The following is an 11,933-nucleotide window of genomic DNA, read 5'->3' on the forward strand; positions in this document are numbered from 1 at the left end:
TCAGGTTGTTTGGTCCCTGGGAAATAAGAAGAAATTTACTACTAAATCTGTTTATAGTTACCTGGAGAGATCCCTTGCCGGATGTAATTTCAAATGGATATGGAGGGCAAAAATTCCCCTTAAGATTCAAATCTTCCTTTGGCAGCTATTCCAGGACTCTGTTCTGACTAGAGATGTCATGAGCAGACGTGGGTGGCTGGGAAGGCCTGTGTGTGCTTTCTGTAATGAAAGAGAAACATCACAACACCTCTTTTTTACCTATCCGGTTGCTAGAGTAATGTGGAGGACAGTGGGTTGCGTTTTGGGTACAGATAGTTGCCCGAACAATCTGTGGCAATACTTTGTTTGGTGTCATTGCTATCTTCCTGATGGGCAGAGGTTCTATACCTTTGGCTTGGCTGCGTTATGCTGGGCAATGTGGAACTGTCGCAATAAAAAAATCTTTGAGTTCAAAGAGTTGAAGTCTCCTTTTAATGTGGTGTACTCTGCTTGTGGGTATATCTCTTATTGGGCAGGATTGCTGTCGGGCGAAGATCGGGAGGCGATGGAGCGTGGCTCTAAGATGCTGAGGATCAACACTTCGAGCTTGATGAGAATCTGCGTTGCACCGAGCGATGCGACGCGTACCGGGTGAAGATGGAGTAGCGGTGCAGATGGCTTTTGACGGGGGGCGCTGAAGTTTCTTCCTCCTCGCGATCTTTCTGGGGACAATGACTTTTAGCTGTCACATGCTTTATTTTGCTAGCTTAGTACTAGTAGTATGGCTGTCTGTGAGACTTGTGCTCCTGCGTGAGCTTTTGGGTGTGGCCTATCTGAACTGGCTTGTGGTGACTTGAACGGTTTAGATGTTGGTAGCTGCTTTGGTGTGGCCGGGTTTTCGCCCCATGATGAACTGTCTGTTGACGGGTGTTCGTCGTGGATTTTTCAGTGATGCTTTGAGCCCGCTTCCCCTTTCTAGGTTTCTTGGGTGGTCATGTTGAACTGATGTTATTTTCGTTATGAGAGTAATGCAAAGGGTAATGCCCGGCTAAAAAAAAAGCTGATTTTTTGAGCTAAATTTATAAGCTGAAATGAAATGACCTTACCAATGGTGCGTTTTACTCCTGAAACCCTGGATGAATTCTGAGCCCAGATCATATGGGCCGACGCGCCACGACGGCAAAAGCCGACATTTCTGTTCCGCTATACTCTGCATCCCGAGTCCTGTTGCGTTCTGCTAGTATGCGTTTTTCTTCACTGACCCGAGGCTGAGAGGGGCCTGACCTAAGCAGCCATGGCAGCTAGCCATCCATCCTATCTACCCGCCCCAACTATCATCTGCCACCTTTAATTCGCTCCGCCGTAACGCGATGCGGCTGCACTGCATGCCCCGAGCCAGGCCATGTGCCCACCCAACATGGCACGTTCCCTGCTCTGCTCTCCCTGCTCACACACAAACCCGAACCCATCTCGTTGCTTAGCGCGTACCCGATCCGGTTTATAAATAGCCCCACCGCACCACGGCCACCTCCCCACTCCCACACAGGAACCGAGCAGGCCATCCCTCACTCCCCACCGCCACTCGTCAGATCCACGCACCACAGCGCGCGGCATGGGCTCCCTCCCCCTCGCCGTGCTCGCGGCGCTTCTCTGCTGCTTCCTGGCCGTCGGCGGCGGCGCCGTGGAGCTCAACACCACCGACCCCTCCCCCTTCGACGTCGACCTCAACGCCACCGACGCCACCAAGTACTGGGGCCCCTGGACCCCGGCCAGGGCGACTTGGTACGGCCAGCCCAACGGCGCCGGCCCCGACGACAACGGTGAGGATGATGCTCCACACCCCCTCCCTCCCTCTCTCTGGATGAATGCTTCTTCTCTCTTCTTGCGCGAGCAATGCGGCTCATTCCTCGGCGCTTCTTTGGTCTTGCTAGGTGGTGCCTGCGGCTTCAAGCACACCAACCAGTACCCGTTCGCGTCCATGACCTCCTGCGGCAACCAGCCATTGTTCAAGGACGGCAAGGGATGCGGTTCATGCTACAAGGTAAATTTAATACTACGTAGAAGAGAAACAGTTTACAGTTACTGTCAAACTAGGCCGATCCCCAGCGTCTGACAGCGGGCCCCGCATGCGCATAGTAATGTATCTGTGGGGTGCCTGTGTGTGTTGAGTCGCTTTCCGTGAACGAAAACGTCTTTTACTGTGCGGCGGAGAGCCGTTGCAGCTCAGGAAGCGCGTCGATTGGCGCTCGGCCTCTCCGGTGCCTGAAGCCGAAGCTGACGTTTCGTTCCGTTTCAGATCAGATGCAGGAAGGACATGTCGTGCTCCGGCAGGACGGAGACGGTGATCATCACCGACATGAACTACTACCCGGTGGCGCCCTTCCACTTCGACCTCAGCGGCACTGCGTTCGGCCGGCTCGCCAAGCCCGGCCTCAACGACAGGCTCCGCCACTCCGGCATCATCGACATCGAGTTCACACGGTAAGAATTAGCAGCAAGCCAGCAACACCTGCAGCGCCGTAGCAGTACCAGTGCAACATTGAGAATAAATATGTACCGCCATTTTGCAAAATTCTTGGTTGAATTTGCTGTCCACCGTCCGGTCAGTTAAAAGTTGGAAAAAAAGTCGGGCGCATTGGATCCACCCAAACCCAACCGCCCGCATTACTCCTGGCCGACCGGACACGGGCACGCGCCACACACACACACACTCACTCTCCTCTGCCCCGCACATGCATGTGCAACAGCTAGTAGTAGTAAGCACACAGGGCTCAGCTTTATTACTCGGGCCCAACCCACCCGCCTTTTGCAGCACGGCATATGCGTGCCCTGCCACCATACGCCACCGGCCAGCCCATTCCCGTCTCGTATCACAGAGCAGCGGCTGGGCCCCCGGCCGAAAGATACAATATTCCGCCGCAAGAACTCCTTTGATACAACAATTTATACTGAGTAGAGTACGATCTTGTGATGAATTGCAGGGTGCCGTGCGAGTTCCCGGGGCTCAAGATCGGGTTCCACGTGGAGGAGTACTCGAACCCCGTCTACTTCGCGGTGCTGGTGGAGTACGAGGACGGCGACGGCGACGTGGTGCAGGTGGACCTCATGGAGTCGCGGGGGCCGGGCGGCGGCAAGTGGACGAGGATGAGGGAGTCGTGGGGCTCCGTCTGGCGCCTCGACTCCAACCACCGCCTCCAGGCGCCCTTCTCCATCCGCATCCGCAACGAGTCCGGCAAGACGCTCGTCGCCAACAAGGTCATCCCGGCCAACTGGAGGCCCAACACCTTCTACCGCTCCTTCGTCCAGTACAGCTGAACCCACCATGATTCCGTTGCTCGGAGCACCAGTAATGCTACTACGCGGCTAGCTGCTACGGTCAAGTGAGTCAGTCGGTCATTGGGAGTGTACGGTCGTTTGCGTTGAGTCGTTGTAAACTGTATCGGGTTGGGGTGGTGTCGGTGCGTCTTTCTAGGTGAGAAAAGTTTGGCTGGGTGTGGGTCTGGGTCACTAGGGGTGTGATGAGTCGTGTATTGGCAAATGGGAAAAGGCCGTGTGGGAAATGGAGGAGGCAGGCGTACAAGATACGCTCTCCCGCCCACTCTCGCCTTTTATAATTTATATATCATTCAAGGCGGTGATATTAATCGAAAGTATATTGTTACTACTACTACTATATGAACCATGTTTATACTTGTGCCTCCTTTTCCTTTTATTATGCACTTCAAGTTTCTTTTGGTCTATTATGGTTACAGCTAAAAATGCTGAAAAGCATAAAAATAGTTCAGTGTGGGAATTTAATTTCATCGCATCCTACACAATCTCATAGTTCCGGGGCAGTGTACCATGATCCAGCAAAAGGAAAGGGAAAAAGTTGGCGCCGTGCATTTGAAAGCACAGATCGGTTCCCGCGCGCGGTAGATTTGCAAACCTGGCGGGAAGAACGGACGGCCTTTAGCCTTTTACCGCTTCTTTTACTGCAGGCAGCAGCAGCACATGATTGGTTGCCGGTAAAGCACGCGGCCGAATTATCCAATCTCCCTGCGGGCTGCGGCCCTCGATAAAGACACCACTCCCCACCGTAGATTTTCTTCGTGCCACCAGCACCGTCCTGCCAGTTCGACGCGTACGACTACCGTACCGACTTTAGCCGGAGAGAAATTCCCCCGCCGGCTCCGGTCAAGCAGAACAGTGCGCGGCACGCAGCGATACAAGAGCGTCCGGCCAAAACGAAGCGTCCCGTCTTCCGCCGCCGGGGTCCGGGCCTTCGAAATCCCATTAGCTGTACCGCGTCGCTTCCTTGCAGCTTGCATGCTGGCGATCCCTGCCCGTACGAGTTATCGTGGCTCCCTCGCTCGGTCCAGATCCCCACCCCAGCACAGCATGTTCTTATTCTTATCCTGCACGGGCCCGCCTCAGCTCACCGTCGTCGGAGCTCAGAATCGGCACCGCAAAGCTGGTAGAGCCCTGTTCCTGTTCCTCGGTGCCGCGTCGACCGATCCGATCCGATCCGGCCGGGTGTGTGATCATCAGGGACGTCAAATCGAAACATAGGCTGGCGCTCTGGGGTTGGCATCCGCCGGGCCGGCGAGCCACAGCTGGGGGTGGGGGTTGGCCGGCCGACACCGGTCTTCTTTTGGGCGCGCATTTCCCCCTCTTTCTATCCGCGGATCGAGCTGGTTTCCCCGCGGCCCGCGGCATGTGCGCCGCGGCCCATGGGGTCAAAAGGTGATGTGTACCCTGTACCTCGCCAATGCCGGGCCGGTACGGCGTCGTCTTTACCAGTTCCAGTTGTGACCCGCCTCCGCCTAAGCATGTGTGTCGGTGAATTCCATTATCATCTCCCACCCGACCCGACCGGCACGCACCGGAGCATATCATGATTATCACTGTTGAAGCTAAGCAGAGCGCTCCCACTAACAGTACTACCGACTGTTAGCATAGTGTGGACGAGCGGTCCAGCAACTCCACCGGGATGCCAAGAGAGCAAGCCATCGCGTCACACCGCGCGGGGAAATATCTCTGCGGCGCACGCAAATCTGCAGACGTGCCTGCATGGAGGTCGATAGCGTTGGGGAGTAAAAAAGATCCGATCGGCGGCGAGTGGTTGGCGACGGTGGCGGGTTAGGCTGCGCAATGATTGACTGAGCTGACCTGAGCTGAGCTGCCTCCAACTCCGACGGTACATTCATTTGCCGGCGGGCTGGGAGGGACGGCCCACCGGTCAGCGAGACGGTGACACAAACAGCATGTCGAAAGCCGGATGAGGTTAACCTCTCCGGTCCAATTTCCAAATCATGTGCAATTGGGTGATACTGTAGTACAAACACATCTTCTCCAGGTAACCGGTTGGCGGTGACTTATACGTACAAGCTAAGCAAAATGTTGTCAAAACGATATACGTACAAGCTAGAATGATTTTAGTACGACAAATCATGTGCAATTGAGCGTAACATACACGATGCTGCAGGGTGCCGTGGCGCGTCGACAGACTTTCATGTCCAAAGGGAAATGCTGTGCAGGTGCTTGTACGACGTAGTACGATCACTCTTTGGAGCTGCCTGGCTTGGTCTGCTGCTGGCCTAGCTTCTGGCACATGGCCATCATCCTGCTGTACGCCTCCATGCCGTTCGGTTGAGCTTGCTGCTGTTGCTGCTGCTGCAGCAGAGATTCGTGCCACCGCGTAAGAATCAATCAGAGGTTCGGAGGGAACAGTGCGCCAAGATTTGGATTTTGGACTACGTGCGTACCTGCGCGTTCTGCTGCGCCGCTTGGCAGGCGAGGAAGGCGGAGTAGGCGTCCGGCACGGCGGCGACGGCGGCGGCGGCGGGCTGCTTCTGCCGGTCGGCGCCGGCGCCGGCGTTCCAGGGCTGCATGGTGACGAACGGGGTGGACGTGTGCATCATGGGCTGGGTGAGGCCCGGGTAGGCGGGCTGCGCGAGTGGCCCGGCCATGTTGATCATTCCCAGGCCCATCTGCGCCATCTGGGCCATCTGGGCCATGTTGGCCATGACGGACATCTGGGCCAGCTGAGGCATGGCCATGGGCATCATCATGCTGCTCATCCGGTTCATCATCTGCACCGTCGCCTGCAGCTGCTTCAGGTGGTCGATCACCTCGTCCAGCATCGATGCCTTGTCCGTCTGCGTCAATGGAAAATGACAGATCGACTTTTATTTATCTGAAGATATATGTTCGATTGTCTTGTTCGGTGATTCCCGTCGAGAGATACAGTACCTTGCTTGAGTTGGGGACGAGCTTTTGCAATGTCTGCATCTTCTGGTTGATCCTGTCCCTTCTTTTCTGCAACAAGGAGTCACGCTTGAGTTAATCAGCAAACTGCATAACAAGGCATTTTAATCTTCTTGTTTAAGGACAAACATGGCACTTCCTCTTTTTTTTTTGAGGAAGCAAACATACCACTTCCATCTGATAAAGACAACTGAAAAAAGAGAAATCTAAGAAAGACTTGTCCGAATTGAATTCAGGTTTCGTCCTATTAGTTTGAGCAATTGTGCTATTAAGATTTTCACTAAAGCTATGACTTCTAGAGCTCCTGTTTTATTTGACAAACTTATTTCCCCAAACCAAATTGCTTTTATTAAAAGGAGGTTTATATTAGAAAGTGTTGTTATGGCCCATGAGGTGATACATGAGATTCATAGAACTAGGACCAGTGGTTTAGTTTTGGAACTTGATTGTAAGAGAACTTATGACAGAGTGAGTTGGGAATTCCTTGTGGAGATGCTCTCTTCTATAGGCTCTTATATTAGAAAGTGTTGTTATGGCCCATGAGGTGATACATGAGATTCATAGAACTAGGACGAGTGGAACTTGATTATAAGAAAGCTTATGACAGAGTGAGTTGGGAATTCCTTGTGGAGATGCTCTCTTCTAGAGGCTCTGGAGATAAATGGATTAAATGGATTTATAGTACTTTATTTCAGAGTTCTTTTTGTGTGAGAATTAATGATACATATGGACCCATTTTATTGGAGGCGGAGAGCTTAAACAAGGAGATCCTTTGTTCCCCTCGCTGTTCAATTCGGTGGCTGATGTGTGTCCAAAATGCTACCTAAAGTTGTTCATCATAACTTTATCTATGGGATCCTTCCTCGTATGATTCCCAGATGTGTTGTCAGTGTGCAATATGCAGATGATACCGTCCTCTTCTTGGATGCCTGGAACATACTTGGAATTTGAAATGGATTTTATCATGTTTGGGGAATATTTCTGGATTGAAAATAAATTTCCGTAAAAGTGATCTCCATACTGTTCATGTTAAGGAAGACCTGGCTTTGTTTTGCCTAGATATTTTATTGTCATATTGGTTCTTTCCCTTTTAAATATTTGGGTGTTCCCTTGCACTTCAAAATATTGATAAGGGAAGATATACAACCAATCATTGACAAAATTATCAAAAACATTTCTGGTTGGCTTGGCAAGAACTGTCTTACAGGGGCAAACTAATCTTACTTGCCACTTGCATAGCTAGCTTGCCCACTTATTTGATGTCTATTTTGAAATTCCCCAAATGTGTTATAGAGGCCATTACTTCCGAGATGTATCTTTTGTTTGGGGGTGACATGGGGGATGAACACAAGTATCGCCTAGCTAGCTGGGGACTCATATCTAGGAGAAAGGAATTTGGTGGGATGGGGTCCCTAATCTTAGGGATTTTAACTTGTCCATGCTCGCGTGTGGGAGCAAAAGATTCTTTGACAGTAAATCCAATGATTGGAAAACTCTCTTAAATTTCAAGTATGGGACAAAGAAATCCAATATTCTTTGTGCTAAACCTGGTCTGGAATCTCAGTTATGGAAAAGTGTTTGTTGAGCTTTTTCCTGCTAAAACCTTTTATAAATGGAAATTGGGCAGTGGAAACAGTATTGGCTTTTGGCATGACATCTGGATTGTTGTTTGTTCACTTAAAAACCTTATACAAGGATCTTCTTGAAATTTTCCAACAACAAGATGCTATTGTTGCCCAGGTTTGGGATGGGCTGATTCTAAAACTTACCTTTAGAAGGTGTGTAGATGAACATCATCTCAGTAGATGGATTGAGGTGGTGTCTCTAGTGAAAACTAAAGTTTTGTCATGTGATAATGATACTCCCATCTGGATACTTGAGCCATCTGACATACACACTGTTAAAACCATTTATAAGCTGATTAACTTTTGTGGGATTTCTTCCGAACAAGTATTGTGATGAGGACAAGTATTGGTGTGTGAGGCCAGTTAAGATGTGCCACTCCCTGGCGGCACCAGGGCGTCCAACCCTAGCCATGAAAGAAGGGCCGAGTGTGTGCCCGCCCTGCCGCCGCTACTGCCGGCGTTGGTTGCAGTGGTGACGCACCCCTACTCCATAAGTGGCGAGGACTCTCACGCCCTGTTCCTGCCGATGGTTCTAGAAGCTGTGGCGGTGGCCTCCGTCAGCTACGCGGGCGGTGACGAAGCTACCGCTAGTGCTAGGTGTCCTCCGATGGTGGTGGGAGGTGCGTCCTGGCAAGATCCGGGTGGTGACCCTCACTCTTCCGGTTGGGTCGACCTGATGGCATGGACGGCGGGTGCACCAAGGTTCCGACAGCGCTGCGGCTACTGGCCTGGTGACCGTATAGGACAGCCTAAGCGAAGGCGGGAGCTGACTGGAGGTGCTCTACGGTGACTGGTGGGCGGCGGTTCGTAGCACCCGGTACGCGCAGTTGGTAGTCGAGCTTCACCGGGAGAAATCCTATCTTTGGCTTTTGTTGGATCTAGCAATGGCGACACACGCGGGCATCATACTCTTTCTTGGAAGCATCGCCCCTGTGTGGTGTTCCTCCCCTCTCCTCGTGGCCATAGCTCCAGAGGGAAACCTCATATCCGTAGAATCGGGAGATGAAGGCGCCTTCGTGCCATCGTCCTCCTTGGGGGCATCATCTCGGAGTCGGCTACAACTGGAGACCGGTGGATGGCGTCATCTTCGATGTGTGGGTTGTTGTGGTGGCCGTTCCAAGGATGCATATTTCTATTTGGCAACGATGATGACATCGAGAGGAGCTTGAGGTTGCAGCTCGGGCTTCGGTAGTCGGATCTTCCTAGCGTGTGCGAGGAGCTCTTCTATGGTTGTCTAGTTGCTTTAAGCCGGAGCTGCGGTGGAGCGAGTACAGGTGGCGAGGATGATAGGCACTCGGTGGTCGTTTGCGGAGGACACGGTTGGCATAAGTCCTGTATATTTCCCTTGCAAAGCTTGTCGTCAAAGTAGGAGTTGTCGGTTGTTCGTGCATGTGTTCATCCGTTGACATGTATGAAGTCTAAGCAACAAATCACACTAGCTAGCTACCACTTGTATGTGCGCACGTTTCTATATACCCCTTATAGAAATACACTGAATGCTCAAGTTGGTTGAAGCTAGACCTAATTAAAATGCATGTCATTGACTAAAAGTACGAATAACCAAATACTAATAAAACTATATAACATATACTAGTATGAAGTCTAAGCAACAAATCACTGTCATGCATCAGTGCAGAAGAGATAGTTGCTTACACGCTCAGATTCGTTATGGATGGCAGCAGCCCGGCTCCTCTTGGTAGAAATGGACGACCTCATTGGAGCTTCGCCCTTGATCACGACGTTCTCTGCTTCGTCATACAGCCCGTCTCTCTTTTGTATCTCAATAGACGCATGCACCGATTAGATAGACTCAAGAAAAAACATAAGCATAGGGAGTCTGCAAGCCCATACGGATCAAGACAAGCTGGATCGACGTACGTGCATGCGAGATGCTTACGATCGAGACATGCATATGCAGGGTATGTGGGGTGACGTGTGAGGCTGTTAGCCCAGAGCTTTGCTTGCCTGCGACCGACGGCTGAAGCAGCGGGAGTCGCTGGCGCCTCCCCCGAAGCTCGTGTTCTCCGTCTCCGGGGAGCCGTGGTCCAGCGACGTGGAGTTGTTGGTCGTCGTGAACCCGCACAAGTCGTCAGCGCCGGTGCCGCAGGGCTCCAGAGTGAGCAGCGAGCTCTCGCCGCGGCCGGGCGCGACGCTCCCTTGGCTGGCGCACACCCGCCCGTCCTCGCCGACCACTCGTGCCCGCTTCCTCCGCACGTCCCCCTCCGCCGGGTCGTCAACCCTCGCGCACGGCACGAGCCCGTCGGCCGGCGCGCCCACACCGAGCCAAGGCGCGGCGGCTGCAGGCAACGGCTGCCCGAGGTGCGACGTCGACTGAGACGACAAACGAGCGGCCGCCTCGCCCACCACTGCCTCGAGCGTCTCCCGGTGATCTCCCGCGCCGCCGATGGCGTGCATCTGCGCCGGCGGCGGCGCGGCCGGGTACTTGGGCACCGACCGGTTGAGCAGCCCCTGCCAGAAGATGTTGCCCTTCTCCCACGTCAGCTCCGCCACCTCGTCGTACTGGTCCGGCATGGGCATGGCAACCGGCCCCGTCAGACCGCTGTCTCCGGACGCCATGCGCTGCGTCGACCCGGCGGACACCGGGTTGAGCCCCGCGCTAACCGTCTCGTCCAGATCCCAGCTCGGCACGCACTGGTTATTCATCACGCTCCACCACCTCCAATGCCAAGCTATATATATACCCCGAAAGAAGGACCGGTGGCTTGCTGTGTCGTCCCGGGATTGGGCCGGCAGAGCAGGACGGAGGTGAGCTAGCTATGTGTGTGTAGCAGTAGGTGTAAGCTACACTACCATATACTACGTAAGCACAGTATATATGGTGGTCGTTGGAGAGCACGGCAAGGCAAGGGCGGGGAGGTCGCGGAGGCGGAGATAGTTATGGAGCGGTGCGTGGAGGAGGCAGCACGGGTGCACGGCGCGCGCGGAGGCGTGTGTGGCGGAGCCATGCAGTGCGCGTCGGGGGCGGAGGCGAGGCGATAGATGGAAGGATAGGTGGAGAGGGGGGCAGGGAGAGGGACGGGACGGGGAGAGGGAGGGCCCTGGGCTTGTGAGGAGGAGCCGGGCACGTAGCCGCCTCGCCTTCCACATGACCACGTACGAGTCCAGAGGAAGCGCTTGCATTGCATGCGTTTTCAATCCAGCTAGTAGCTCGGACGTTTCTTTCGCGCCTGCCTTTCCGGGGCTGTCGGGCCGGAGGCGTGCAGCCGTCGGGTTCCCATCGGGTGGTGGTGGCGCGGAGGCAGCGGGCATCGGGTGCTCCTCTGATTTGTGGCTCCTGGACCTGGTACAGTTCCGAATCCTGTGGGGCAGGCAGGCACCGACGGCCGGCGAACTCTTGAAAACTGCATGCACGTGTCGACCGTACACAAGACGTGCATGCACCGGACCACTCTCCGATTTACGGCCGTTTCACGTTGCGGCCCACGACGATAATTCTGTATATTCAGCCTTTTTCGATAACGTGGCATGGGCCCACCTTAGCCCGGTTGCCTCGCTGGTGTTCCTGGCTTACAAAACTTTAAAACCCTAAAAGAAAAAGTTAAAACATAATGCAGACGCAGACACTTACGAACAGGTACATAAAGTCATGGTAGGAACGTACGCACAAGCACCCTATCCTTATGAGCATTTTCGAGTGCCTGAGTAGACTGGTCTTGAAATTGATGAAGTCATCACAATCACCTCACTATCAACGGGGGTGCCGCCTTTCATTGGAAGACTATTTATCTTTACGAGGCACCAAAGTGTCAAACTTGGGTTTGCTACCTGGTGAGTTGGGGGTACCATTGCCCTCCTAAGAGCATCTTCAATAGCAGCCTTATTATAGGGCAGCAATAGCAGCCTTAGTATCTTTGATGCTATGACTAGAAGTGTGGACATGCTTGTTCATTAGTTCATTTGCTGAAAGTTAAAATTTTGCCACCTAATAAAGGTGAAATGTCTGAATCTTCGAAAGAAATCCAAGTTTCTATTAATTATAATGCTAGAATGACTAATATGTTAAGAGCTAGACGAGAACGGGAAGAAAGAGAGGCTGAGTTGCACTATCTTGCTAGTAAT

At 53.0% G+C, this 11,933-nt stretch overlaps 2 protein-coding genes across 3 annotated transcripts; one reads left to right on the plus strand and one right to left on the minus strand.

The window, feature by feature from the left end:
- The first annotated feature begins 1,500 nt into the window (after positions 1 to 1,500).
- Positions 1,501 to 3,646, plus strand: LOC125513231 (expansin-B4-like). The gene is made up of 4 exons (XM_048678288.1): positions 1,501 to 1,799; positions 1,911 to 2,020; positions 2,276 to 2,460; positions 2,961 to 3,646. The coding sequence occupies exons 1-4, from the start codon at positions 1,592 to 1,594 to the stop codon at positions 3,292 to 3,294; spliced, it is 837 nt and encodes a 278-aa protein (XP_048534245.1). The 5' UTR covers positions 1,501 to 1,591; the 3' UTR covers positions 3,295 to 3,646.
- A 1,580-nt stretch (positions 3,647 to 5,226) lies between these two features.
- Positions 5,227 to 10,858, minus strand: LOC125513225 (transcription factor UNE10-like). Of its 2 annotated transcripts, none has more exons than XM_048678283.1 (5): positions 9,819 to 10,858; positions 9,507 to 9,623; positions 6,214 to 6,279; positions 5,727 to 6,119; positions 5,227 to 5,631 (listed from the first exon to the last, which is right to left on the minus strand). In XM_048678283.1, the coding sequence occupies exons 1-5, from the start codon at positions 10,515 to 10,517 to the stop codon at positions 5,521 to 5,523; spliced, it is 1,386 nt and encodes a 461-aa protein (XP_048534240.1). In that variant the 5' UTR covers positions 10,518 to 10,858; the 3' UTR covers positions 5,227 to 5,520. The 2 variants fall into 2 exon arrangements, with proteins under 2 accessions (XP_048534240.1, XP_048534237.1); XM_048678280.1 differs by having other exon boundaries at positions 5,227 to 5,634; positions 9,819 to 10,855.
- Between the last annotated feature and the right edge of the window lie 1,075 nt (positions 10,859 to 11,933).

The sequence above is a fragment of the Triticum urartu genome, chromosome 1 (genome assembly GCF_003073215.2).
Source record: "Triticum urartu cultivar G1812 chromosome 1, Tu2.1, whole genome shotgun sequence".
NCBI classification, from domain to species: domain Eukaryota; kingdom Viridiplantae; phylum Streptophyta; class Magnoliopsida; order Poales; family Poaceae; genus Triticum; species Triticum urartu.